The 26,818-nt window shown below is 37.2% G+C and overlaps 1 protein-coding gene across 2 annotated transcripts in view; it reads right to left on the bottom strand.

Annotated features, from left to right (window-relative positions):
* Positions 1-26,818, bottom strand: part of SLIT3 (slit guidance ligand 3) — a 433,002-nt gene that overhangs the window by 101,982 nt on the left and 304,202 nt on the right. For both annotated transcript variants that reach the window (XM_071759292.1, XM_071759294.1), the window contains 4 exons: positions 19,108-19,251; positions 16,241-16,404; positions 3,043-3,193; positions 2,562-2,636 (listed from right to left, as the gene is read on the bottom strand). In XM_071759292.1, the coding sequence (XP_071615393.1) occupies positions 2,562-2,636; positions 3,043-3,193; positions 16,241-16,404; positions 19,108-19,251 (534 nt within the window). The remainder of the gene's footprint in view (positions 1-2,561; positions 2,637-3,042; positions 3,194-16,240; positions 16,405-19,107; positions 19,252-26,818) is intronic.

Below are 26,818 nucleotides of genomic sequence, written 5' to 3'. Positions count from 1 at the left end.
TCTTTGCATAAGTCATCACTTAAAAAAAAAAAAAAAGAAGAAGAAAAAAAAAAGTTGAGTCTTGGAGATACATTTCATGTCAGCATGTAGCCCATCACCTCATGCACATTCTGTGATCAGAAAGAATAGGAACGTGCCAGTAATCAGCCAAAAATAACAAAAAACATAGAAATGCTTAAATGCAGATTTTGCTTTCCAGAAGTTTAGTACTTTGTGCTAACACTCACATGAAGAGCTTATGTTCAGCGTCAAAGCAAGACAAGGGAAGATATTCTGACATATGCATTTAATTTTGAGGCACAGCTAATTCTCTAGTGGAAATGATCAAAAGAAACTGCCTTGTAATATCTTGTAATATTATTTTCCTTCGACTATGTGAAAAAAAATCTCACTAGTTGGAGTCACACAATACATTCAAAAGACAAAAATCAAAATGCTAAACCTTGTAGCTATTTCTAACATTCAGCATACCTGATATGGAACACACTGAAATTACGAATTGTCTCTTGGTCCAGCATTTCTCTGCTCTTAACATATATCAAAACTACTTCCTCTTGACAGAACTCCACACCTCCCCCCAACCCCGGCAGTGGCCTATTTTTGTTAAACTGTAGCAAAACTTTTTTTTTCTCTTGCCACCTTAGTTAAAATGCATTAACAAACAAAAGTCTGGACTGCCAGCTTCTGTTTGCAATGTATCAAAACCCTGATTCCACCAAAACCTCCTCAGGTGGATGAAGATAAAACCGCTAATAAAAATGTGTCCTGATAAGCTGACAAACAGGTAATGCAAATTAGTATCAGATAACAAGAACTAAAGAATTCCTGCATTTCACAAGTCCCCCAAAACTGCAAGCCTCTGCCAATAATTAATGGGAAAGACAGAAACCTTTTCTCTGTATAAAAACTCAGAGAGAAAAGGGCATAATGCTGCTGCTTCTTCGATCATAACTTCAAACTACAGCTCAGGAGGAACAGCCGAAGCAGCCTCACCCACGCTCAGCAGACCAGACCAGGACCTTCACCTGTGGCTATCAGCCGCCCGAGGCGACCGAGGGTGAAAAGAAACCTAATTACTCTTTTTTCTTTTCTTAATGACCCTTTCCCCAGGGTGACTAATTCATGTAAATCCTTCCGTAGTACAAACATCTCTTTAAAGGTGGCGTCACCTTTTTTTTTTTTTTTTTTTTTTTTCCCTGAAATAATTCTTTATAAGTTGCTTTATAAGTTGCTATAAAACCTGTTATTTTTCCAAACTCGTGCGACGCATATATGAACAGAGGCTAATATATCCTATAAAACCTGTTATTTTTCCAAATTCGTGCGACGCATATATGAACAGAGGCTAATATATCCTATAAAACCTGTTATTTTTCCAAATTCGTGCGACGCATATATGAACAGAGGCTAATATATCCTTGCAACAAAATATAAAACCATAGGTACGGACCCTTAACACCTTCAATTGGTACAGTCGGCAGAATTGACTGAGGAAAATACTAGAACCTGCTCATAACAATGTCACACCCAAATTGCGAAACTAACTCTTAAAGAAATTTAAAATTTTAAAATTCGAATTACTTTTCAAACAAGAACAAAACTTTTAAAACAAGATGAATTCTAAGGCTGTTTTTGCCAGCACTAATGGGGTTCAGGAAAAGAATTCTTCCCCTTATAAGGAAGAAGAATTCAGGATTGTGCTCTTTAAAGGCCCTTCTAGGAGCACCTTAAAGTCCATAAATATACTCCAAAAGAAACTCTTCGTGATATGATTGACAAAAACTATAGAAATCGAGAATCTGACACTCTGGTTGAATCTTTAAAATCTTCAGATGATCATGCCATTCTTGATAAAGTATCCAAAAACCAAGTGAAAAAACTTGGTACTGATTATTTTAAGAAATATGCCTTTTTTTTTTCTTTTTCTTTTTTTTCTCTTTTCTTTTTTTTTCTTTTTTTTTTTTCCTGTCTGTTGCAATTCAGGAGGAGAAAGAAGAATTTTGTCAGAAACTGGAAAATATAGAAAGTGGCACAGCAGAAGAATTTGGAGACTTTATAAAGTTTTTATTAATTTGAGGAATCTGGAGAGCAAAATTTTGAAATCTGCTCTAACCCTAATCCAATGCTAGAGCATGCCCCATCTACATCTGAATATAACACAGAGAGGTGAATACACCTCTCCTGAAAGGCCATATAAGGAAAAGGTGCACTTTGCATCAAAAAAGAGGAAAAGCTGCCCCTCCATTTTAAATACAGACTGTAACAATATCTCTGAATAAATTCTGGGACAGAACTCCCTTCTATCTCCATGAGTCAGAGACTTCAGCCTAAAGAACACTGAATATCAGCCTATGAATCCTCACTGTGGTTTAACTGGGTTTGTCCATCTAATAGGCAGTCCATTCAGTTTCTATAAATTCACATTAAAATAAGCTATTTCTGATACTGCAGTACTAAACTATATAAAAAAAGAAAATATAAACCATATATATATAAATCATTCCCTTCTCCTTGTAATCCATGACAGAATTTATTCTAACAAGCAAGTGACTCAAACTTACATTTTTCTGAGGTTGGGCAATTTCTTGAAGAGTCCAATAGCTTCCAGAACAGAAATATCATTGTCATTCAAACGCCTGATAGGAATAAGCAAAAAGACACTTAATACTGCACTGATATCTGTAGAAATAGATCCATGACATACAGGGTTTCCACACAGATGACTGTGACCTTTATTAAGCAAGACACTGTCTGCCATCTCTTTCAAGACTCCTAGAATGAAACGAGTTCAGCTTTGAAGGAAAGGGAACACAGAAGACTGTAGTAAAAACTTAGCATGCTTTTAAGGCTGTAATGCCAAAGGACAGTGTCAGAATGCCTTCTTCCAATGCACAGGGTAAGTAAGGGATTACTAAGCCTAATCATTAAAAAGCCTGTTTGTGAGAGTAAGCCTTCTTCAAATGTTCTGCTACAGAAAACATGATACTGGAGGTGTGATCCATGTATGCCCCTCTGAGCACATGATGGAGAGACAGCACTTACAGATCAGTAGTGTACTCAGGAAGGTGAGTGGGTAACCGGCTTAGTTTTTGGTTAGAGCAGTCTACAACTGTTCCCTCGCAGCGACACTTCTCTGGACAGACAAGGTCCATGAAACATTTCCCGGTGAATTTACTTCTGTAATCCTCTGATCCTGCAATAAAAGGAAAATATAGTTCAGCAAATGGCTCCTGAAAACTGCAGCAATTAAGATAGTGTCTACCCTCAGCACTGCCTTATGTCACATTCCAGCTCCCTCACACAATTTTAATACTTGCCAAAGTTTTTTTTCCATGGTTTTTCAAATTACTCCCAATACTCCCCTCTGCTTTTTTTTCCTTCTTCTCTTAATAGATTAATTCCATGTGTAACAAGCCTACCTGTTAAGATATGAAGGCATTTTTTGGAAGCATGTCTAATTAGCTGTTTGAGTCTTTTTCGAAGGAGATTTCAGCAAAGTCAACTTTTCCTATTTGGAACTTAGTCCATCAACAAGGAAAAGGGATTTCATGAAAGCATGAGCTATCTCAGTGTTATCTCAGCAATTGACAAAGCATTTTTGAAGCTAACATTAAGGAGTCCAAAGTTTACAAACCTCAGCTATTATAGCTATTTTTGAGAGCAATGTCTCACTAGAGAACCTTATCAATTTTCCAAATATTAGATATTTTTGTTACCTATGTTAAACAAACAACAGAGGAAAGTAACAGCAGTTTAAATAATTTTCATTTTAGTTAAGGAATGGTTAAACCATACTTAGTGAGAAGCACTCCCTAGTGTACTATTCTAGCATGACTGCCAGACCTCTTTGACTAGGTCTTTGACCTATTCTAATGACATGCTTTTCCAATTAGTCTCAGTGAACCTATCTGTCCGTTTTCAGGTTTGGATTTTCTTTTTTAATAACAGCAGGTTGGAAACCTGATCTTTGTGCTTCAAGAAACCAGGAGTATTAATAAACGTGTATGTAAGCAAAGTGTTGCCAAGACCCTGCCATGCAATAACTGCCCACTCACTTCATTTTTCATAATGGAAGCACCAAAAGTGTCTCGGAACCTTGTTTAATATCCAGTGATCATAACTACCAATAAGTATTTTTTACCTTAAAAAAAAAAAAAAAATAATCAGTTTTGAAGACCCTGAAAACTTAAACCTTAGCTAACATTTGTTTTTAGAGCCTTGATGACACTCATCACCTGCTTCCCCCTCCATGACTGATAACACACTACTGCTCATCATATGACTGCATCCTATTTCCACTAAGAAAAAAGTCACCTGAAGTCACTGTTATTTTAACTATTTTAGCTATTATTTTAACTATAGTGTAACTATTATTCATGTTACACATTACCTCCACAGGGTCCTGCAGTGAAAACATGAATTTTTGCAGGCAAACTAATATTTTGATTCCACAGACAAACTCTGGTTTAGTTTTGTAATTACAAACTAGTTTATGAGAAACATAACAGCTTTGTAGGTTACCACTTCTGTGGTATTACATACTTTGCAAGTTATCCTTCTTATTGGATATTATACATCTAAAGTGAGACTTGGCTACTGTTTTTTAGCTTGACAGCACAGCACCTAAAATACAGGGACAACTGGGCATTTTAAATTTTGTAAAACATACACACTAATCCCTTCTCCACACCACCATCAGTTAAAATCTTAACCTTTAGAAAAACCACCTGATTTCCAGTCCTAAAAATTTCAGGCTTGGTAGTCAGGCCAAAATGTCAAGAGATAAGATACAGCTTGATTACAAGAACTTACAGCTTTTCTTTCTTAGGTCTATGACACTGTACCTTTGGTTGTTTACAGTATTTTGGAAATAATGCCAAGGATGAACAGCTTATCAGGACCAGAGTTTATTAGACCTGCTACAACTAACAGTACACCATGAAAAATCCATTAGAATGTTTCAGTGATCAAAAAGTATCTTGCAAATACCCAAATTGACCATTGAAGAACAACTTATAATTTTCACTGTGAAAGCTTTCTTTGAAAGAAATCACAGAAGTCATGAAGTTACACAGGTTAAAAATTTATTAAGTATCATTTTCAGTCTACTGGTATATACAAAATTCATCTCCCTAAGGAAAAAAAAAAAAAAAAAGGATAAGGAAGTGAATGCTTTATGGGGGAGAAAAAAGGGGTGTATACAAGATTGGAAGATGAAAATCAGTGGTTTTCTTTCACACTTTCTGAAAAAGTAGACAAAGAATATTAACAACATTTTAACTTAGCAGTCTCACTATCTTAATGTCAGAGAACTTTGCACACTACATCAGTTACAGTAAGTTCATCTTGCCTGGGCATCAGTCTAGTGCCTCCACACTTGCAGCAGGGGAAACCCTCTCAGATCAGCAGGAGAGGAAGGGAACAACCGAACAACCATCACCTTCATGCTTTTCTTTCTCTCTCTCTCTCTTTTTTTTTTTTTTTTTTTTTTTTTTTTTTTTTTCTTCTAAATGAGTTTAACTGAGTTACTCAGGTAAACACCAACTCAAAAGTAATCAATAGCATGTATATGCTCAGCCAGTACTCAGTCATCTGTTAAACTGTGAGACAGCAGGAATCACCTGCCAGATAAAATTTACTATTTGACCTGAGCCTTCAGATCATTTGGACAGGTGTCTGTTCTAGTAAGATATTCCCATGTGGGATACTAATGTGAAATTCATCCATCTGCTTGCAGAACTTTATAAGTGCCTATATCCATTTCTAAACATAGCACTTTATCAGGGTACTACTGCAGGAGTCTGAGTGAACATCACAGGATTCAGGAGGTATAATCAGCCATCATGTGAATATAGTACTTCTTGCACACTCTAAAATCACCAATGGAAAGCCCTGGGAAAGAAAGGACAGGCACAGAAGAAACACTTGGCTTCATTTTACTATTCCAGACCAGCCATTTGGTCATTCTACTATACCTGAAAGTACATGTGAACTGTAGCTGAGAACTCTGAAGCTTGGCTGAATGTGAAACTGGGTTTCTAGTAATTTCAAAAATTAAAAAGAAGTATTATGTAAAATAAATTGCCAAGGCCTGTGTTTAACTGAGAGCAACTGTTTATCTGATTTGTTAGTTACTCTTCTAACATTTTCATTTTACAACTTACGTGTCATCACTATCAGGTACCAGGGCATTATAATTCCTACGTTTCCTAAAACAACCTCACATGACATTCTACATAAACCACCACATTTCCAAGTGTTCAAAAATTTTGGGGTGACTTTCTAAAATCCACATGGAAATACTAAGTAACAAGTACTTTTTTGTCCAAGGCTTTGTTTGGCAAACCTGATTTCAGTTTTTAAAGCTTAACTTTGCCCAAAGGATGTACAAGGACTGCTGGATCATCTCTTCTGGAAAAACATCAAACTGTCACAGCAGGGGCTTGAATACTGACCTGACATATTTAACCTGACATATTTGTTCTACAAGAGATGGATCTGGCTGTCTCAAATTTGGGGTTCAAAAATGTGATCACATTTTTGTGATCACCTTGTGCTTTGAAGCACAAGGATGACTTGGTCTAAAACTTGGATGAAATGAAGGAATCCTGACACACACTTCTTCATGTAACCACTAGATCACAATTCTCACAGGTTTTCAGGAATAAAAGGAAGTACATTGTCATAAATTCACATTGGTAGTATTAATTCTTATCAGTAGTTACAGAGAAAAATCTCAAATGTTCCTTTTCTGGTGCCTTCACAACAGATAAATAACAAATTTGCAAGACAAGGTTGTATTTCCACATATGAAAACTCCTGAAGCTCTCAAAGTCCTTTATGACTAGGTGCAATTATCTCTACTTTACACAAGGGGAAGGTTGGGCAGAAGTATGTTAAAGGTCTTACCTAAGCTCTCAAAGCTAAAATTGCCCATTTGGGTATGCTGACTCAGTTTCATGCTATGTTTCCACACAGGACATGTTACTCCTGTTAACTCTCATTTTAAGAGATAAAATGTAACGTTTTGCAGACACTTCTGAAGTTCTTCTGCAGTGTGCTTTTTCATAATCAAATGCCAACGCATTCAGATGGCTCAGATCAAATCCCAAGTTACATTAAGTAGCAGGCACTTTGTTACAGAAGTGGTATCTAGTGTACTTCAAGTAGAAGGACTCACTGGACAACTCAAATAGAGAGATGTAGATTACATTATTTACAATGTAAGAAGAAAAAAAGGATTTTTCATCTCTGTAGGTATGACTGGAGTCACCACTGGATCATATTAATCATCAGGATGCCTAACTTCTTCAGTCTGAGAGCAATTAAACAGATTAATTACTTCAACATGGTCATTCTGCATGCAAGCCCTCTGGGAAGTCTGTTGTCAACATCACTACTCCTCCATCCTGAAGTGCCCAGGAGACTGGTTAAGCAAACACTTCACCTTTTTCATTTTTCCTGTGGGGAAAGGGGAATCTCTCACCTTTTGATGCTTCTGAAAACAGCAGAAGTATCCCAGCATGCCATGCGGCAGGGAGTATGCAGCCTTCCATGGTGCTTGACAGAACCATGTTCAATTTGTATTGTTCTACCACATGGTTAGATCAAGCACAAAGGAAAACCCCATGAACAGCCAGAGTCAGAGTTAGGCAGCGCCAAAGAGAGGAGAGCGTTGAGAGGAAGCAGCATGAAGAAGCACAAGATGAAGATTCACAGAGGGCTGCTCTCCACTCCACTCATGCAAAAAGGTGATGGATATAAGAGGTCATCCTTTATGCTAAAACTGCAGGAACACCCTGGAGTGCAATTGGGGTTAGTGTACAAGAACAGAGCCCAAGTGAATTCAGAGACAGAACTAATGTGATAGAAAATTCTACCAAAGCACTGCAAACAGCTCCTTCCAGGAAGGATGTGCAATTTCCACCAGATATTGAATGCCCAATCTACCCTGTTCTTTAGTAGCTACTTACTCTCTCCAGGTGTCTCCTTTCAGTATAAATGCCACGTAGGTTTGCTCTATTTATTTAAATGCAATGTTAGAGATATAGTACTGCTCTTTCATATATTAGTTATTAGTATCAGTTAGCAGCTCCTATTAATAATAGTAGGTTCTGAGCTGATGGCCAAGCTCTGGCATTAAAGGCTCCCCAGGCTCCCTTTTAGCCTGATTTCAGCTCCCAGTGGCCTTTCATGCTGGTAGCACTTTGTGTGGTGATCTATAATTACCACTGGGTTGTTTTTTTCTCTTTTGTTTGGTGTTTGGTTCCCCCACCATCTGCACTTTAAGCACATACATGCTACTACTGACATATTAAGGCAAACAGGAAAAATTTGTTAGTCTGCTTCTTGGCATAGTTGCTGGGTTTTGCACATCATTTTGCTGGGAAGCATTCCCTCTTTCTAACATCCTGGATTATTTCAAACAGCGTTACTTCTTGTAATTCATTCCTGCAATTTTGATGTATAGAGTAGGGCATTCAGTTTTGGCTTGACTGCTCACACTGAAATAAAACTCCCATTGACTTTAATGTCAGCAGAACTATGGCAGTGCTTTTGAAAGTCTCATCTCTAAAGATCTATCAGGCTTCATGACCAAGAGAGGAAGTGGCTGTCCTCTGCAAGTGCTCAGAACATTTTGGTGAACTCCAGTGAAGGTCAGTGCTTGTGCTTTTAGAAAAAAATATCATTTTCCTTAGTAAGGGGGTTTGTGTTGCCCCACACACAACGTCAGCATCAAGCACATTATTCATTAGCTACATGTAAAACAATGCAAGTAGTTGAACAGAAATGACAGATAATACAGCAAGGGGGTTTGTTCCATCATTTTGCTATGAACCATCATTATTATGCTGAAAGGAAGCACACAATTACTTGGGAACACCAGGAAATAAGTACAGCGTTAACTGAGTAACCTCATAACATGGGATTGTGTAAAGCAATGAAAGTAAGATAACTTGCTTTATTGTCTATATTTACAATCTAAGGAAAACTAAACCAGTTTTTAAGGGGAACCTAACACAATAAACTTGCAATCCTCGCATCCTGCGAAACAAGGCAGAGTCCTAACTGATAAAAAAACCTTAGGTTATTAATTCTTTTTTTTGTGACTCATGCAATGTGGCACAAAGAGACATTAATTTTCTTCCATGTTTCATTTAAAGTATGCATAATTCTGGAGTCCATGCCTCATTTATTTAGAAATAATACAAATAACTAGCATTCCTGCCAATAACTTTGCATGGCTCTAGCAAAGAAAGATACAGAATTACATATACTTATTCTTACAGAGTATAATAATGCAGCAACTCTGGCTCTTTAAGTAAATTCATCCACAGTACTCTGTCTAGCAACAAAAAGTATTAGTTCATATATGCCAAAGACCGGTTGGAGTTACATACACAGCATATATTGGTTTTCAGCATTTAGTGAAAAAATCTGTAACAAACTCAGCAGTTCAGTGTCCATGAACTCTTTCAGTCCTACAGAAACAAATGCAGTCAGAGTTTGTCCTGAGAAACCCCTAAAGAATATTTTGAACGAGTCTCTATTCCTTTGCCACACTAATTAAACATCACTTACAATAACTGCCTAAGCTAATCATCAATTGCAATGAACAGTAAGTACTAGCACACAAAGAAAAGGCTGCCCAAAACCTAATTTATGTCCCCTGGATACATGAGTGGCAAAATACTCCACAGGAATCTTGTGGCCTTTCTGCTTGTTGCAGACTATTGCAAAAACATAGACTCTTTTTTTTTTTTTTTTTTTTTTTTTTTTTTTTTCCTTTTTTAAAGCACAAAAAAGTGATAACTTTGCAACTCTGCTAAGCATTACTCAGCTTAATCTCAGCACACACCATGGCAATGTGAGAGAAGAGAACAAATTTTGTCCCATCTTAGGTTTTGAGGCATCTGAGTTACAAGGATAATCACTCAGCTTTCTGCCATAGCTAATAAAGACACCTCCAGAGGACAACTTGGACCTCAAGTGAGGAATCTAAATTACTCTGTACTCTGCCTACATGGGGAATCTAGGACAACCATGTTATTTGGATGCCTAAGTGATATGGATGCATCTGTGACTCAACATTCACTCCCTCCCTTTTCATTGCTTCTTTACTATAATTGCAAATAACAAAGGGAAACAAAGCAGTTTGGATGGTTAGTATTTTTGAAGGCTACTTCAACTTAAAATTGAGGCTTAGCCTTGAAATAAACTTTTTTAACTATGTATTTTCTTGACTGTATTTTCTTGCAATGTATTTTCTTACTAAGGAGCATAATTTCTGCCAATAGCGACCTATGTGCTCTGTTGGGCTCATGCTTCCTTGAGCAAAAAGGTTTCATTTCTGCCTACTCTATCCCTACTGCACTGCAGAAAACCTTCACCATAACATTCATCCTGAGCTAGTGAAGGCTTAAGAGTAGCTGACACAAATATTAACATAAAAAACTTAATTGATATCAAAGATTTAGAGAAACAGGAGGGCTATCATTAGTATACAGTACAATCAAATTACTTTTTGAAGAGGAACATTTCTACAGTACAAGGGAATTCAGTTCCATTACTATCAGTCATAGCAGTCATGTTGTGCTCCCTATGGATTTCAGCTTCGGAAAAATTTAATGCAAACGAAAGCTCAAACATACTCAGTCACAATGTGTGGTGAAGACTTCAGGTTCATATTTATTAATTCAGTCTAGGATTTTACCTGCAAGTGATTTGTTGCTGTTAAACAACCTTCCATTCAGACAGAATTATTCTTATGCACAACAAACACACATCTTCACAATTTCACTCTACTCTGAAAGTTTCTGAAGTCCCTGCATCTTTTGGGGATGGGACAGGATGGGTCGGAGAGTAGAGGACACAGCATTTAACTGAATAAAACCAAAACACATTAAAAAAAACACAGAAGGAAATTTGAATGCAGTTAATTTTCCTGTTGTACAGATCATAGGCAATGCTTCATATTACTTTCCCTCACCTCTCTCTGCTCAAGCAAAAGCACTCATGAGCAAAATTGCTGGAGCTTGGCCTTGGACAGAATTTGCCACAAGAATTTGCCAGGATTAGAGCATCCCATGCAGGACTGCCAACCCCCACCACTTTCACCTCCATCATGGACAAACTTACAAGCTGTCAAGGCTGGCTGCCTGCTCAGGTGGGAGCTGCTGGAAACCAGCATGCTAAGGGCAAGTATAGTCATGAATCCCTCAGCACATCACTGCAGCACTGTAAAAAGACAGACAAGAGCAGGTGCACATCAGTGCTTTTCATCAAACACACAATGCTAAGGGCTATTATAGGAATACACAGTCTGTAAATGACTATTTACTTACAAAAATGGATGTAATTTGCAAAGCTGTCAGAGTGACTGACAAATTATGGGAATAAATGAAAGTTTGTTTGAAATGAAAAGCCCTGATGTGCAGCCTGCATTCACCTGACTGGGAACACTCCATCCAGTGCGATGCTATGCTTCCAGGGCTGAGCCAATTTAGGGAAGAGAAAGAGAAAAAGAAATTTCAGGTGATCACAAGTAATAGGAATTCTGTTCCAAAGTAGACAGGTGAACATATAGGAAGACAAAGACTGGAAAAGGTACATAAAGAATTAGGAGGAAAACTGCAGTTACAAAGGAGATGATTTATTAAATGCCTTTGAGTAAACAAAGGGTAAATACATTGCTCCCTAATAACAGGGGACAGTACCAGAGGTACAAAACAAGCCCTAAACATGCAAGCTCTGGATACATATAAACCACATAGTCTGACTTTGACTTGGGTTGGGCTAACAAGAGTCAAGTGTCCCAAAAGGACAGAATTGTGCTGGCAGATGGTTCATTGTCCTCCTCTTGTTATTTCCCATGCTTTTGATTTGTACAGCACTGCCTCAAACTTTAGCAAAAAATTACAATCTGTTGCCTCCATACAGGAAGAAGCAGGAAGAGAGGTTTACTTCATAGTACTTCAAGTAAGTAATAATTTCTAAGATTTTTATTTTCAAGAATTAAAAGATAAAAAGCTTTCATGTTGTGATGCTCATATCTACACATACACCTTGTTCATCATCAAGAAACGGTTTGTGTAGGTAGAGCAGGTAGAACTTTCATCACTTTTCAAATACACAATATACTGAAAAACAAATACATATCATAAGAAAAAATATATATACAGCTGAATAGAAGGGCACCTCTCTGCAAAAGCTATTTCACACACCGTATCACATGGCCATCACAGATCATGCCAGCTCTTGAAGTGACAAAAGCCTACCACAGAGACAACGCAATCTGTTCATAGATTCCTTTCCCTTCCTTCTAAAACCTGATGCTGCCTTAGAAAACAAAACTGCTGCATAATGAACTTAATAAAATGCTACTGGGCAGAAGACTTTGTCATTCTTTTTTCCCCTCTATTTTAAGTATGGGAGCCTCCCACAACCTAAGGCTGGAAAGTACCGTTGGATCATTTGGTGGTCATAGTGGGCATATGCAGCCAAAAAGAAAATGATCATCAGGATTTTATTGTTGCCACTGAAAATGACAGCATTTCCCTTTTCTAAACGGAAGTGAGAGAATTACTCACAGGCTGTTCCTTCCATTTCTCTTTCAAGAGAAACCTTTTTTGGTGTTGGATGCTGTAACTGTGGGGAAAGTTGAGCAAAGGAGAGATTTATTATTTTGGTGCACTGCATTAAATGGGCAGCAGAAAAACACAGGAAACGGTACCTATTCCAATCTGAGGCTTAAACATATTCGATAGTACATTCACCAGCTTTGCCTGTCTCGCAGCTCCAGGCAAAACCATGCTCCTGTCCCTGCTGTTCCCTCATTTCATGCTATAATGCCTCCAGTTCTCCTTTTTAAAAACAATTATGTACATTATCTACCTGTTGCACAGAAACCCCTTCATATGGCCCTTCATAATCTTTGCAGATGTTTCTCCATCATTATCACTAATAGCTTGAGTCACTTAGTTCAGGGAGGAAATAGCATCTGGGAAAAGTGACATTGCCATTCAGACAGAATTATTCTTATGCGCAACAAACACTTATTCACAATTTCACTGTATTCTGAAAGTTTCTGAAGTCAGAAGACAATGAATTAAAAAAAGTTCTTCTTGCTAAATATTATCTAAAAGGATGGTGGGGAGCTGGAATAAAACTGAGGGAGACAAAATGCAGAACTAGTTTTTCTAGATTTTTAAATTTTATTTTATTTTTCCATTCTGCATGGTTCTGTCCTCCTGGTTTCATTTATTTAACCAAATACTCTTCTGTTTAGCTTATCTGCGTCTCTGAGTGTATCCTCTTGACATAACCTTCTTGCTCTTTCTCTACCATTTAAAACTGATGGCACTTCTAGCATCTCAGCTTGTCTTGCTCATTCCTGCTACCTTCTCCTCTCTCCTATCCCTGTGGGGGAAGTGCTTCCCTTTTCTTTCATTCTTACAGAACAATCATATTTTTTCTTGTGCCAGGTCCTTCCTAACAATCCATTCCATGATGCTTTGTGTAATCAAATGAAAGTGGAAAACACACATACTGCTTCAGGACTACCTCAGGATTTAAGATTTCAGAACCAGTCCTTTCCCTGATGTCGAAATATTAAGGTCACCTAAGTTTAACTACTCATGGGTGTGATCCTGACATGGGCTGAGTACCTCTGCTCCCACAGAACTCACACTTTTCTATGACTTACTTCCCAAAGGTGAAAGACCAGGTCAAGATAAAATCCCTCAAGTCTCTTCCATAACCAACCCCTTGTATTCAGTGGGGTTTGCCCCCAGAAAACTAACTTTCTGAGTATTGACACATACTAAGTGTATTAAACAAACTACATGAAAATACCATCATCCTGAAACAAGAACCCTTTGAGCACAGAGATGCAGATGTACAAAAGTATTTTAAATAACAGTGCTTTTCTCATTCACTGAGCAAAAGATGTAAAAACTAGACAGGGAGAATCCAATCAGCCAGCAAGAATCCTGACAAGTTAGTAAAAATTGCCATCCCAGCAGGATTGTGAAGGGTCACCCCTGGATATCACACAGCATTGCAATTGTCTGACTTTGAATTATGAAGATTCATACCTCATGGACTTTGCTGCATAGAGACATGCTGGGTTAAAACCTGGGATATTCCTCAAGATGAAAACATAGAAAAATTCTGCTAAATGCCAAATCTGACACAGCCATAATTCAAAGGGACAACTTGAACAGAGTAAATGCCAAAGATGTCTGCTCTCTGGAGTGACTTACAAACTAAGATTTTTCTAAACCATTAGACACTCCCTCTGTCTCATCAGGGCAGAGAGTGAGTTGACTTCAGTCACCATCTGGAAACTCTGCAGGCAAGGACAGCTTCTATACTGAGCTTTTGAATAGAATTAGTTTCCATGCAGCTGAAATCTTTGTTCTGAAGCTGCACAATCCCTGCTCTCCTCCATATGCTCTCCTCCATAATTCAGGCTGATGCTTTTTCCATGTGGTTTTGATATACTCACAGAACTGGAGACCAAGAAAAAAACATCCTAATGCTCAAGAAAAGGACCCCCAAGATAAGAATTCATGCAAAATATTATTCTCAGCACCAACTGGTACTGTGGCTCTGCACTGTTGCCCTTCTTAGCTATGACCTTTCATAAATGATATCAGATGTTGTTTACCTTATCCAATAGCCTGAACCATTGTTCAAGACATACATTCACATACATAACATTAATTTCTCTAGCATCTTAATAAAAGCAGAAGAAAATAAAAATGTCAAATTTGGTACAGATTTATATTCTTCTGTTTCTGCAGTCTACTTTCCTTTCTAAATTACATGTATGAATTTTCATTTCCAGTTTCTTTAAATATGAATATTACTTGCTAATTATCTTTTTACTATGATGGACACAATCCAAAAACCTAGAGAGAAGTATGTCATAATTTCAGTTCTGGTTATAAATTTTGTGGCTTAAGTCACAAACAGTTGAAGACTTTAACAAATATGCCCAAGAAAACCTAACTGCAAATTTAGCTGTATTTATTTTGTTTTCCCCATAAAGCAAAGGTTTAGCTCAGCATATTGTTCACAGAGATACACAAAGCACAACAGTGTGTTTTGGGTGGCTGCCATTTAGTTTCATGCTGCATCCTCATCTAGAGTCATTAATCTTTTATCACAACGACCACAATTAATCATGTTCGGTTTGTTTTTTCTTTCCCAGAGGAAAAAGACAAAAGTCATAGTAATTTCTGTGGCGAATACTGCAAAGTACTCCATCAATAACAGTCATTTTCCTTCTCAGTACACACTAATAGATTTGCTCACTGAAACCTGCTTGTCTTCACAGTATACAAAAACACAGATATCTAAAATATACATAACCAATAGAAAAAACACACGAACAAGTAGTCTGCTTAGTGGTGGTGTATAAGGAAATAAATGTCCTTTTACTAAGAGCTGGACCATAAGTCAGTAATGGATAGGATTGAGAAAATGGTGTTTATTTTACTTTGGAGATTATTTTCAGGTGTAAACATTTTTCCATCTAGTTCACAACACATCATATTTGCTATGAAGCAAGTTTTGATTCAAAACTTACCAAACTCAAAAATCTTACCAGCTGTGATGGCAGTTTTACCTGAATTAGTACATGTTACTTGTGTATATTAAAAAAATAATCCATGGAAGTATGTTAACTGTTGCCATCCCTTTACCTCCAGCTTCACTTATACCCTAGGCAAGCAATGCTCATTGCTAGTTGCATGAAAATCTCACTTACACTGCTCTCAGCCTTTTAGGTCTGAGAACTTGAGCTCATCTCCCATTAAGGTCCTTAAGAATTCTGCCTGAACACAAATGATGTGTTTCATTCACCTTCCATCCCTTCAAAATATGCCACATGGATTCATACACATCTTCATTGTTTTCCTTAGACCATTAGAAGCCTAGTAAATTCTTTAAAATGAAATGTCACAAACTTTTTCTTTTTTCTTCTGGGTTTTTAAGAGACACGCAGAAGCCAGCTATAGACTGCCCCCCTCGCATGTTTTGTTTCCTTTTTATTTTTTAATCTATAAAGTAATTTGATTTCTGGAGAACTAACTGAATTTTCCAAATTTAATTTTCAAAGATGCTCCATAATACCCATTATAGCAAACACTGTCCTGCAGATTTGATTAGCAGGCTCCCTGAACCTGCTTATTTCTGAATTGAAAGCACAGTTCAGCCTGGATAAATGAATTACCTGAGCAGCGGAACTTCTTGCTCTTGATCTGGCTGATGCGCTTGTTGGCAAGGCGACGCGGATTGCTGCACCGAGCGCCGCTGGTTTCTATCGGATTATCCTGCAGGTAATCAGCCAGCCACTTCAAATGGCAGTCGCACACAAATGGATTCTGAGCTAAATGTCTGCAAGAAGGATGGGATGTTTAATCAGAAGTGACCTGTGACACTGGCCTCCATCACTGTTTCTCACAAACTCAAACCTGAAGAGTAGAGTAATTGAATGAGCTTCCAAAGACCCAGGCCTGGCGGAAGCCACACAGAGCTGCACATGAATGGGAGGATTCTGTAGCAATCACATTTCATAGCTCATTAAACCTGTTGCAAGTCCTTTCGCAGAGGAAACAAAATTAAGATAGAGAAGCCTGCTTAAAGGACACAGACTTTCTGTCTACAAAGTGCAGTGTTTTCTCCTGAGAGTTTGATATGCTGCCTTCTGAGAGAAATGCATCTTTTTAGATGCAACTGACCTGAAGATAATTTAGTATCCTTGGTTCAAAGAAATTTTATTGACAAGCTCCACTTCTTAGGGCTCAAAATGTGAATTAGTGAAGTGTCTTGAATCTGTGGGCAAAACCAGCAGCAATCTAGAGGTTTTTTCCCAAGAATGAAATTGATATTTACATGTATTTATCATGCATAATAGTACTTCCTGTATGTATTTTTCCTGGACCAAAATTTTTTATTGAGACTGAATTGTTTATGTAAGGAAGAACTTGAGTCTATCCTTCACAAAAGCTTGCACAACGTATTTCCAACACAACTGGAAATTATAGCATTGATTTGAAACAGACACTTAGATTCTGTTCATAGAAATATCTTAGGGAGAAACAGCATTTCTTTAGTGCTGTTATGACTCAATCTGCTTCAAAAAGCTAAGCACTGTATCAAGAATGTGTTTTCAGGTCTTTGCCAAAGCCAGATTCTGATCTAACCTAAAATGATTTGCACCAGTCCCTCTGCCTTCCAAGAGAGCAGGACATGGCTCTCCAATAACTCCAAAACCAGTTGGTAAAGACAGACGTTTTAATTTGGTTTGGACAGAGGCATAATGTTACAGCCTCAGAAGAACTGTGCGCTCTTTCTGCTTATGTGTTTTTCCCAACTCTAGAAACATCTTTTCTTTTCAGTCTACAGTTATATTTATGAACTCCCACTTAACAGAAGGAGTATAAAATACTGCAGGGCAAGGGCTGTCAAGGAATGGAAAGTGAAAGCACACGTAACAGAAAGTGCCTGAAGAAACCAAAGATTTTTTTTGTACAAGAGTCTTTTCTGCTATGAAAGGTTGAAAGAACAAACAAGCATTTCAAGGCAGTAGATGGGACTGGCTTTGTAGCTCTAGAAAAAAGGCAGACAATGGCAATCACTTGGAGTACTACAAATGGGAGAATGAATCAAAACACTGCTGAGAAGTGTCTTGGTGAGAAGCAGCAAGGTCAAAGTAACAGCCACCAGGAGTACCAATAAAACCCCGTGGAAACAAAAGAGAATTTTTTATACCTTAAAGGTGGTTTTGTTGTTAAACGTGACACATCTTAAATACTTCTGTAAATGAACCTTCTCAGTCAACCTCATCTATGTGCACAAATATGCTACAGCAGAAGAAAGTACAGTCAAAGAAGGGGGTTACATGATTATTCTAATGCCTTAATCATTTGTAGCCATACATACGGGCCAGATATCTGTTGGCAAAAAAAGGTTGCGATTGTGGCTGCCTGAGAACATAGCAGGAATCCCTGTTGCTAGAAATCATGCTCATTTTTATATGAATTAAAACTTTCATAGAACTAATTTGGCCACTGCAAGTCCAGTATTGATATATAATATATACATATAAGTACATGTATATATATTTTTTCAGAACTTTAGTATGTTTATGTATATCTATATATAAAATCTGCATATATATTACAGAATGTATTCATATACATACACATATATTTATATTTAATACTGGAAATACATATACTTACATACTACATAAACAAACAGAGTCTTATATGAACACACAAATAAATATGAATTCAAATACAGGGTATGAGGGAGAAGCTTTTTCCTTGGTTTTCACTTATATAAGGCTGCCAACTTCATCTCTGAGGGAGTACCATTTACCTTACTATTTTACTAATCATAGCTTGAGGATGAAACATTTTGCTGTAAAATATTGAGTCTTGTCTATATTTTCACTATAATTTTTTAATTTTGATCTGCCTTTCCTAATGCCTCCAATTCAAAACTCACAGAATATATTTAGAGGATTTTGATAATGGACCAAGTAATACAATGTACCATTTCTGTCAAGCGGAATGTCAGCTGAAATATGGTTTCAGAAGTCACTATCTGTAGATCAGGTCACAGCCCCAGTAAGGACAGATGCCTGCTCATTAGCTCATTTTAAAAACTGTTAGTCTATGGTATTAAAAGAACCTGCAAATGGAAGAATGAATCAAAACACTTCTGAAAAAGTGTCTTGGTGAGAAGCAGCAAGGTCAAAGTTTATATATAGTAGAGTCAAATTTACATGGTATGTTCTCAACAAACAACAGGAATGACTTTGGGAGTGCAGTACACTTATGGCATTTATATCTCTAAGGGCAGGCTGTATCTATAGCTGGCTGTGCTGAATTTATGCAGAATTTTTTTTTTTTTTTTTTTTTTTTTTTTTTTTTTTTAAACTACTTTTATTTCTGTCAGAAGAGGAGGGGCTGCTACCTCTGGGTATCTTCCAAATTGTCTTTATGTCGGATGCAGAGCCTTTGCAAAGCCAGGCAACATCTTTAAGGGAAAAAGAAAGAGCTGTCACTTATGATATGCCTGCATACTCACAGAGTCTGTATCGATCGGAGAGGTGCAAAAAGCCCCTTGCTGATGGTCTGCAGTTTGTTGTCATAAAGAGATAGCAGTTTGAGATTATGCAGACCTTGGAATGTGTTTACCCTCAGGCAGTTGATTTTATTGGCATTGAGAAGCCTGAAAACAGAGGAAAGGGTTATAATTCATTAATCTTGCAATAAATAAATATAGACTGATATTTGGGGATAATTCTAAAAAATATTAACACAGGCACCAAAGTCAACACACATTTAATGCTCTTCACTTGCCTGCTACATTAATAATAATAATAATAAAATCATAGTCAACACTAGCATTTTCACAGCTGAGGAATATACAGACATACAACAGTGCTACCTAACTAATATCAATATACCTGAATTTTCTTTTTTTTTTTTTTGTTGCAGAAAAAAAAGTTTGACCTTAGATAAGAGAAAGTCCCATAGAAGGCAATGAGAGGTAAGTGAGGCTACATTTTGACATGAACTAATACAGAAATTAATTTTACAAAATCATAAGCAGCCCTAGTGTGATCTCTCTGTAACCTGGATTTCTGTACTGACACCCAATCCACACTACTATTGGCTCCAACAGAAGTAACAGGGTAATGCTCATATTAGGCTACAGGAACAGTTACTCCCATGGATTTGACTTCTGTGACTTTTGCCCCAACAGCAAATATCAATGTCATCTTTTATTACTTGCTTCTTACAGCCATTTGTATGTACAACCCAAAGCAACTTTCATTCTTGCTTGGTTCTTCTACATTAAGCATTTCTCTTTTATGCTTGTACATTGTCTTTTCCATAAAGAACAGGTTAACAAGTCATTAGAAGGCAGAATCACAGAATGAGCTACTGAGTTTTGAGAACTTTCCCAACATGCACCTTGGCATTATAAATCCTTTGGCTTCTGCCACTTGTCCTTGTGATTCCACTTAATAAACGCTCACAGCAAAGCTGACCTAGAACTGCAGTGAATTCATATGACTGGAAATAATTTTAATTAGTTTAAACACAACCCAAATAAACCCAGTGTTGGAAATTAGAAATCAAAATGTGACAAGTTTTTCTGGCATCAATTTTCCATGACCTGATTCATGGTGATACCATCTGTGACATTTCTGTAAAAGCCAAACACTGAAAATGAGAGAAAATGGTCCTATATATAAAGCCAAAAAAGCAGGGGCTCTCTCCTTTAAACATCAGAGAAGAGAAGGTAAGTTGAAACAGGAAGGTTCCCATCCAGCCTATTTAGAAGAGACATTTCAAAGGTACTACACAGCTTTTCTGAGTAGGCAACACCTATTCTACACACCATCTACACAATATATCTGCAGTACCTAAGTCTAAAGAGGACTTACAGTGCACTCGACAGAAATTCAGATGTGTCCATACTCAGTGGATCATGAGATGGATTAATTACCTATTTCTGATAAGAACCAGTGAGTAAAGAGAAGGGTTAGGGGGGAAGTGAAAACCTGTGAGAAAGAAGAATAAATCACTCATAATTTTTTTTCCTCAAAGTTACTGTGAGCTAGAGGATGACTTTTAGATGGAAGAATTTAGGTTTACATTCCTTTCAAAAATCTCAGTTGTTTTAAAATATCCCCTCTGTGGATATCCCCCTATCTAAATTCCAATTCTTTGCTTAATCTTTCTTCACTGTCACAGTTCCCCAGTGGCATCTAATTACTAATTAGATATTCAAGGCTGGCCTCACATGGAGTTAAAAGTGTTTACAACAATTTATTTATTTATTTAAACACAAAGACAGTTGAGAAAAACATATTCTAGGAAGCAGAAACAGTGATCTTCCTTAAACACTAAACTATACTACACAAAAACGTACCAAGGGTTCCTTTTCATTGGACTCACACCAACAGAAGGAGCAATATTAGAAGCTGAGTCTTATTTAACAAGAATTACATGGTATTTATTTTGTGTCTATTTAGGGTGAAAGTAAATTCCACTAATTTTCCTATTTTGTTGTCAGCTTGATTGGATGAGATTTATACATGGCCCCCAGATGGCGTGCAACATTCAAAAGGAGGGCAAAAATTCAAACAGAAATAAACCACCTCACTATTCAGAGGGATGATGGATTATTAACTTGTCTCCATTTTCTTCCCTCTGGATATGTTAAAGCATGTAGATATCTCTTGTAAGCCTACCTAGGACCACCACAGAATACAGCAGAATGATTAAAGACTTTTTGGGTTGTAGATCATTGAAAGTGTTTCCTCAAAAAGTAGGTTTGTTCATACACATCAAAATATTAACATTTCTTCTAAGGCTTCTGAATGAATGTGTACCGAATTGGCACTGTAATTGTATCAGATACTCAAAAGTACCATCTGCATAATTAAGATGGTCCCATAATTGAATTATATGCCCAAGCACAGTTTCAAGTGATTAACATTTTGAACTCCAAACCCAAACTATTGAAAAAATAGTTTTTTAAGAGCAAGTGGGGGTGTTTCTATTGCTTTTACCATTAGAAATGTTTGTATTTTCAGCTCAGTGAAGTCAGGAAATCAAACTATCAGCAAATAACCACATAGCTCAGAGAATGAAATGGCAGCCTAGCAACACATAATGCAAGAGACTGCAGGCTGATTTCTGTTGCTACAAATTGGACCAGAAATCATCCTAAGTACATCAATGAGCCAAAATGAAAATGTCAGGGACAAAGGCTGCCCAGAGCCACTGGAAGTCTTTCTTCTTACTAGCTTTGTGTTTTGACAGCAACCACAAGACTGTAAGAATGAAAATGTTTGGCATCCCATGAACTGGTTGGCACATCCCACATGCCAGGTTCCACTGGGAAAAAAATCAGAACTCACCGGAAAAACACAGATGTGAAATGCATAGGAGACTTGTAAAGAAGAGAAATGAAGTTATCTGCATGGGTAGCAAATAACAGCAGAATACAAAGTGAATATACATGACCTGTATAAAATATAAATAGTTAAAGGTTTTACCTTTAAGGCTCAGAAAAAAAGATTCCTTAGAATATAAAATACCCATTAGAAAAAGCCCAAGAATTTTTTAACATTTTTGTTTGCTTGTTTGTTTTTTCCCTTTCTAGAATTTTCTCTTGATACTCATAGAGAATCAAGTGTCACCTTTAACACAACTATTCATAGGAGAACAGCTCAAGTGCCAATATATAAGTATCTAGTTAAGTACTTTGCCCTCCCAGCAGTGAATTTCAAGCAACAGTTAATGACAGGATTGTGAGTGCCCCTACTTACTTATTGGCAAAATAATTATATTAGGTTCCAGGAACATTTTTTAATGGCCTAGAGTGTAGACTTTGAATGCCTCTCACTGTGTCAAGATATTTAGACATCTACTGAAATTTACATTTTCTAATATGATGGCTGAAGAGTCTGTCAGTGCTTCAGTTAATAATAACCAGTGTGAAATCATCATCATGCTTGCTTGAAGCAGCTTCAAGTATTTCTCCGTGTTCAGGAAACTGGGTGATGGTGATGAAAAATTTATTCAATATAAATTAAAATTGAAAAGTCACATGCTCATAATGAGTCAAGATGGAAGCCCAGATCACAGTCTGACATTACTGTTTTGGAGAGATTTTAAAGGCCTCCTTTCTTTTCTGAACGAAAAGACTGCAACTCCAGCTGAACACCATTCATTAAAAAATCCTGCAGTACTCGTGTTACTACCTGGAGAATTGTAAGCATGTGTTGTCACAGTATCTGGATTTCTGTCCAGATACTCAGAATTCAGTATTGTCCAATTTTCATCTGCAAATAAGGTCACAGCTGCTTATAGAAAACCAGATGATAATTCAGATGCACAGCAAAATCAACACATTTCCTCCACTTCCTCCACTATCAGGGCATTAGCTTCTTGTGCATTAATAACCTGCAGGGTTTCTACCAGGTGTGTCCAGCTTGGAGCACTGGCATCAGAGGAGATAATCAATTACACACTGACGTATAAACTAGCAGTTGTTTTGGGAAGCTGCGTGCAAATAAGCTACAGGAATGACACAGAAAAGGCAGATGCTGTTGCAGTCTTTCATTAGTGCCTGACTGTAATTGTATTTCTGTGTCTGGCAGATGCTGCTCCCTCACTTCAACAGCAGTTATTGAGTTTAGCAATATTATCACAATAGCAGTCTAAATGTAGAAATCTGAAGGAAAAAAGCTTGAGGCAAACAGCTTGAAAACAATTCTAAAGCTATTAAACAGGTCTATGCAGACAGTATTATGTCCTAGAGTAGAAAGATGAGCGGTTTATTGTATGTGCTGCATCCAGGAATATTTTTGAGCAATCAAGGGAAAAGCTCCTGTGTCATTTTGCTAAGAATTTGCAATCACCAAACCCAGAAACAATATAGGTTGCAAAGGATGTCCAGAGGTCATCTAGTCTGAACCCCACTCAAAGCATGGCAAAATTATAGATGTTTAATGCAGATATTTGCTTTACCCAAGAAATAATTATTTCATCAAATCACAGAATCACATTTAGAATGGCAGGAAGCTTGAGGACTTTCTTGTCTTGATAGTCTGCACAAACATGGGTGAGCTATAAGGTCATACCAGGTTGCTTAGTTTTATTCAATCTGGTCTTTAAAATCTTCTAGGACAGAGAAAGTATAACTTCTCTGGGCAGGCTCCTCTAGATCTTGACTTATCATTGTAAACATGTTTCCCTTTATATCAAGTCAGAAGGTCTCTTTAATATCTCTTCTCTCTTCTCCATGAGACAAATAAAGAACTCCATGGAACAAGATTTTATAGATCAATTAAAGCTCAAACAATTGCTAAGGGATGGAGAAGGGACTACTGTGCTTTAAAGTACTTGGAAATGGGAAACTGTAATTTATGTATTTGGGCATTTATATACTATTTTTTTTTCAGTTTATTGCTAAAAAAACCAAAAAACAAACCAAAAAAACAAAAAACCAAAAACAATTCTGAAAAAGGTATCTGACTCCAGTTATCCCTTTCTATCACCTCCTGGATAACAGTAAAACTCTAATCCAAAATGATCTAAAATTCTCAGGAGACACTTGATCCACTCTGCCAAAACATCTATGAGGATAGGTGCATCCTCTATCCTGGAAACTTCAAACAGGACAAGGTAAATTATGTGGTCCATGAAAAGCTTCTGTTCCACTGAACAGATACACAGTTGGACTTGCACACTGTTTGCTTGCTGTGTTGGTTACAAATGCATATTTAGGAAGATAAAAGATTTGTGAAATCAGTAATTCGACAGAAATCCAATAGTGAAATGTAAGATGGCTGATTATAATGAAGATCTCAGAAACAAAACTTTAAATTAAACCAATAGGATTTGAAAAAAATACAAACAACAAAAAAAGCTGATGCAACTTTTATCTAACCATGCCTACTTCTTTTCTTGATGAATATAATGCAATACTGGCTTATCTTCCTCTGCCTTGTACAACAGAAACACAGAATTCTAATTCCAGGTGGTTTAAAACTTGTCCTGGATTCTACATTGAAGTCAAACAGGACAGTTCAAGATGCCCTCATGCCTGAGCTGAGCATTATTTTAGCTGAGCTACAGTGTTTCTGACCTCAGTGGTACTGTCTGCAGGTCTAAGACACTTTAACAAAACCATTCTGCCAGAATGGAAGTAGAATAAGCTGAGCTTATATTGTGAACGTCTATTTAAACAGTAAGATAATGACATTTCTGAGAGACTCTGATGAGTCCTATCCAAAACAGTAAATAATAATATTATCTGTTCTGATATTTCCCAGTAATATTTTTTTTTCTTCCAAATAAAATGTCAACAATTTTATACAGGACCCACAATGACTCCATTTTTTCTAATTGTGTACTCCTTTTCCAACACAGCAGTATATTTTCAAAAATGCTCCAGCTGAAGCTCAGGAAATTATATTGGCTACCAGGATATCTTAATGAGAGCATTCTTATCAGTGTGTCCCCAGACTAATAAGAAGAAATCCAATCTAGAGCCCACTAAACACTAAACTAGATCTAACCACAGGGCACCCTTCCAACTGTTCAGCTGCAGGTTTAAAATCAGAGAATACTTTTTTGGTTTGGTTTGGTTTTTTTGTTTGGATCTATTAATATACTACAAGCAATCCCATGGTAGCTGCTTCAAAGCCATGATAAGGAAAGTATGCACTTGTTTGCATTTAATGTGTTATCATTCAATAGCCTCCTTGCCAAGAGCTACTTTACAAACATTTTGAAGAAGACCCTGTAATGCTTCAGAGACACAATACTCTGGGAATCCAGTAACAGAGCAATCTGTTTACATCTCAGCTCAAGAATATTTAAAAGGTTGGAGTAAAACACTTCCTAATCTTTCTCTGGTATTTAGGTCTTGCCACCTTAAAAAAGCATCACTTCAGCTAATTCAGACTGGAAAATTACTGTATCTGGGCTTAAATATCTAAGTCATTGAAAGTCTGCACTACACACAAGAACTATAGTATAAAGGCACTGGATCCTGTGTAATGCTTTCTGTGAAAGTTCTAGAGCCACATTTTATAACACAGCCATGAATTGAGATATTTTGGTTTTTTTCTTCTGGTGGGAAAGATCAGATGGAGCAACTATGTATCATTTTAACTGGTAAATATGGGGAGAGGGGGGGGGGGTGTAGCATAAGTATGATAAAGCTCAGATTTTTTTTAAAGATAGTTTCTTCCTCAGAGTCAAAGTAACAAGTTAAGTTTTAGCTTGCCTTTTGCTCATAGCATCTTCATTGTCCTGCACACAGCCTGAGTCTGACACGTCAGCTCTACCCACAGGTACCGAATCCCAGCTTCTGAGCACTTTCATGCTCATTTTTCTCATAATGTGGCAATCTACCTCCCCTTCTAAATACAGCCTTCTCTTATTGCACAGGCTAGCCATGAAGACACTGAAGTATTAACAAGCCTGTGAGGCATGGCACAGCAAAGAGAAGAGGAGCTGCCAGAAAAAGTATGTGCAAAAGGTGAAGAAGACATAATTGTCTGTGCGCAGGACATGAACAGCTTCCACTGTCACGGCTCAAGGACTGTCATAGACAAACCAGATGTGCTCCTGCTTGTCCTTTTCTAGAGTAAGGTGAGCCCATGTTTGCAATTAAGATCTCATGGATAAATTACACATCTGAATGGTCCTTCACATAAAATCTAGAGCAATTTCCACCACTGCACATATTAGTGATTTGACTTTGGTCTGCTTACTTTTAAATAGCCTATAATAAACAGCAAAGACTGCAGCCATAGAATGGAAAATGGAATGGTAATGGTACCTTTTAGATATTAGTTTATGGTTATGGCAAGCCAGAAAGACTTTAAAACACATGTGTAAATGTTATATTTTGTGTAATTTATTGTTTGGGTGTGGAGGGTTGTATGTGATGTAAGCCAGAATTGATCAGTTTATCCTTTAAACATATATCACCTTACTTTTCTGAGTGCATCATCCTTGATGGTAAACAGACTGTTAGGAACACATTAAACTCTCTTCCCTTCTGCTCACTCCACTGACTGACTGAAATAGTAGCTGGTTTCCTTCTTCTTGAAGGAGTCACTGGTTCCCAGTGTGATTATGGAGACAAGAGTGACGAAATTTCCAATCTCAAATTTGTCTTCAGAAATTTTTTGTGCTACCTTAATAAATACCAAAGAGTGTTTAATATATAACTTATCCCTGACCATGACTGTGTTAAA

This window comes from Heliangelus exortis, chromosome 15, assembly GCF_036169615.1.
Source record: "Heliangelus exortis chromosome 15, bHelExo1.hap1, whole genome shotgun sequence".
NCBI classification, from domain to species: domain Eukaryota; kingdom Metazoa; phylum Chordata; class Aves; order Apodiformes; family Trochilidae; genus Heliangelus; species Heliangelus exortis.
This window is presented reverse-complemented; position numbering and strand designations above follow the sequence as displayed.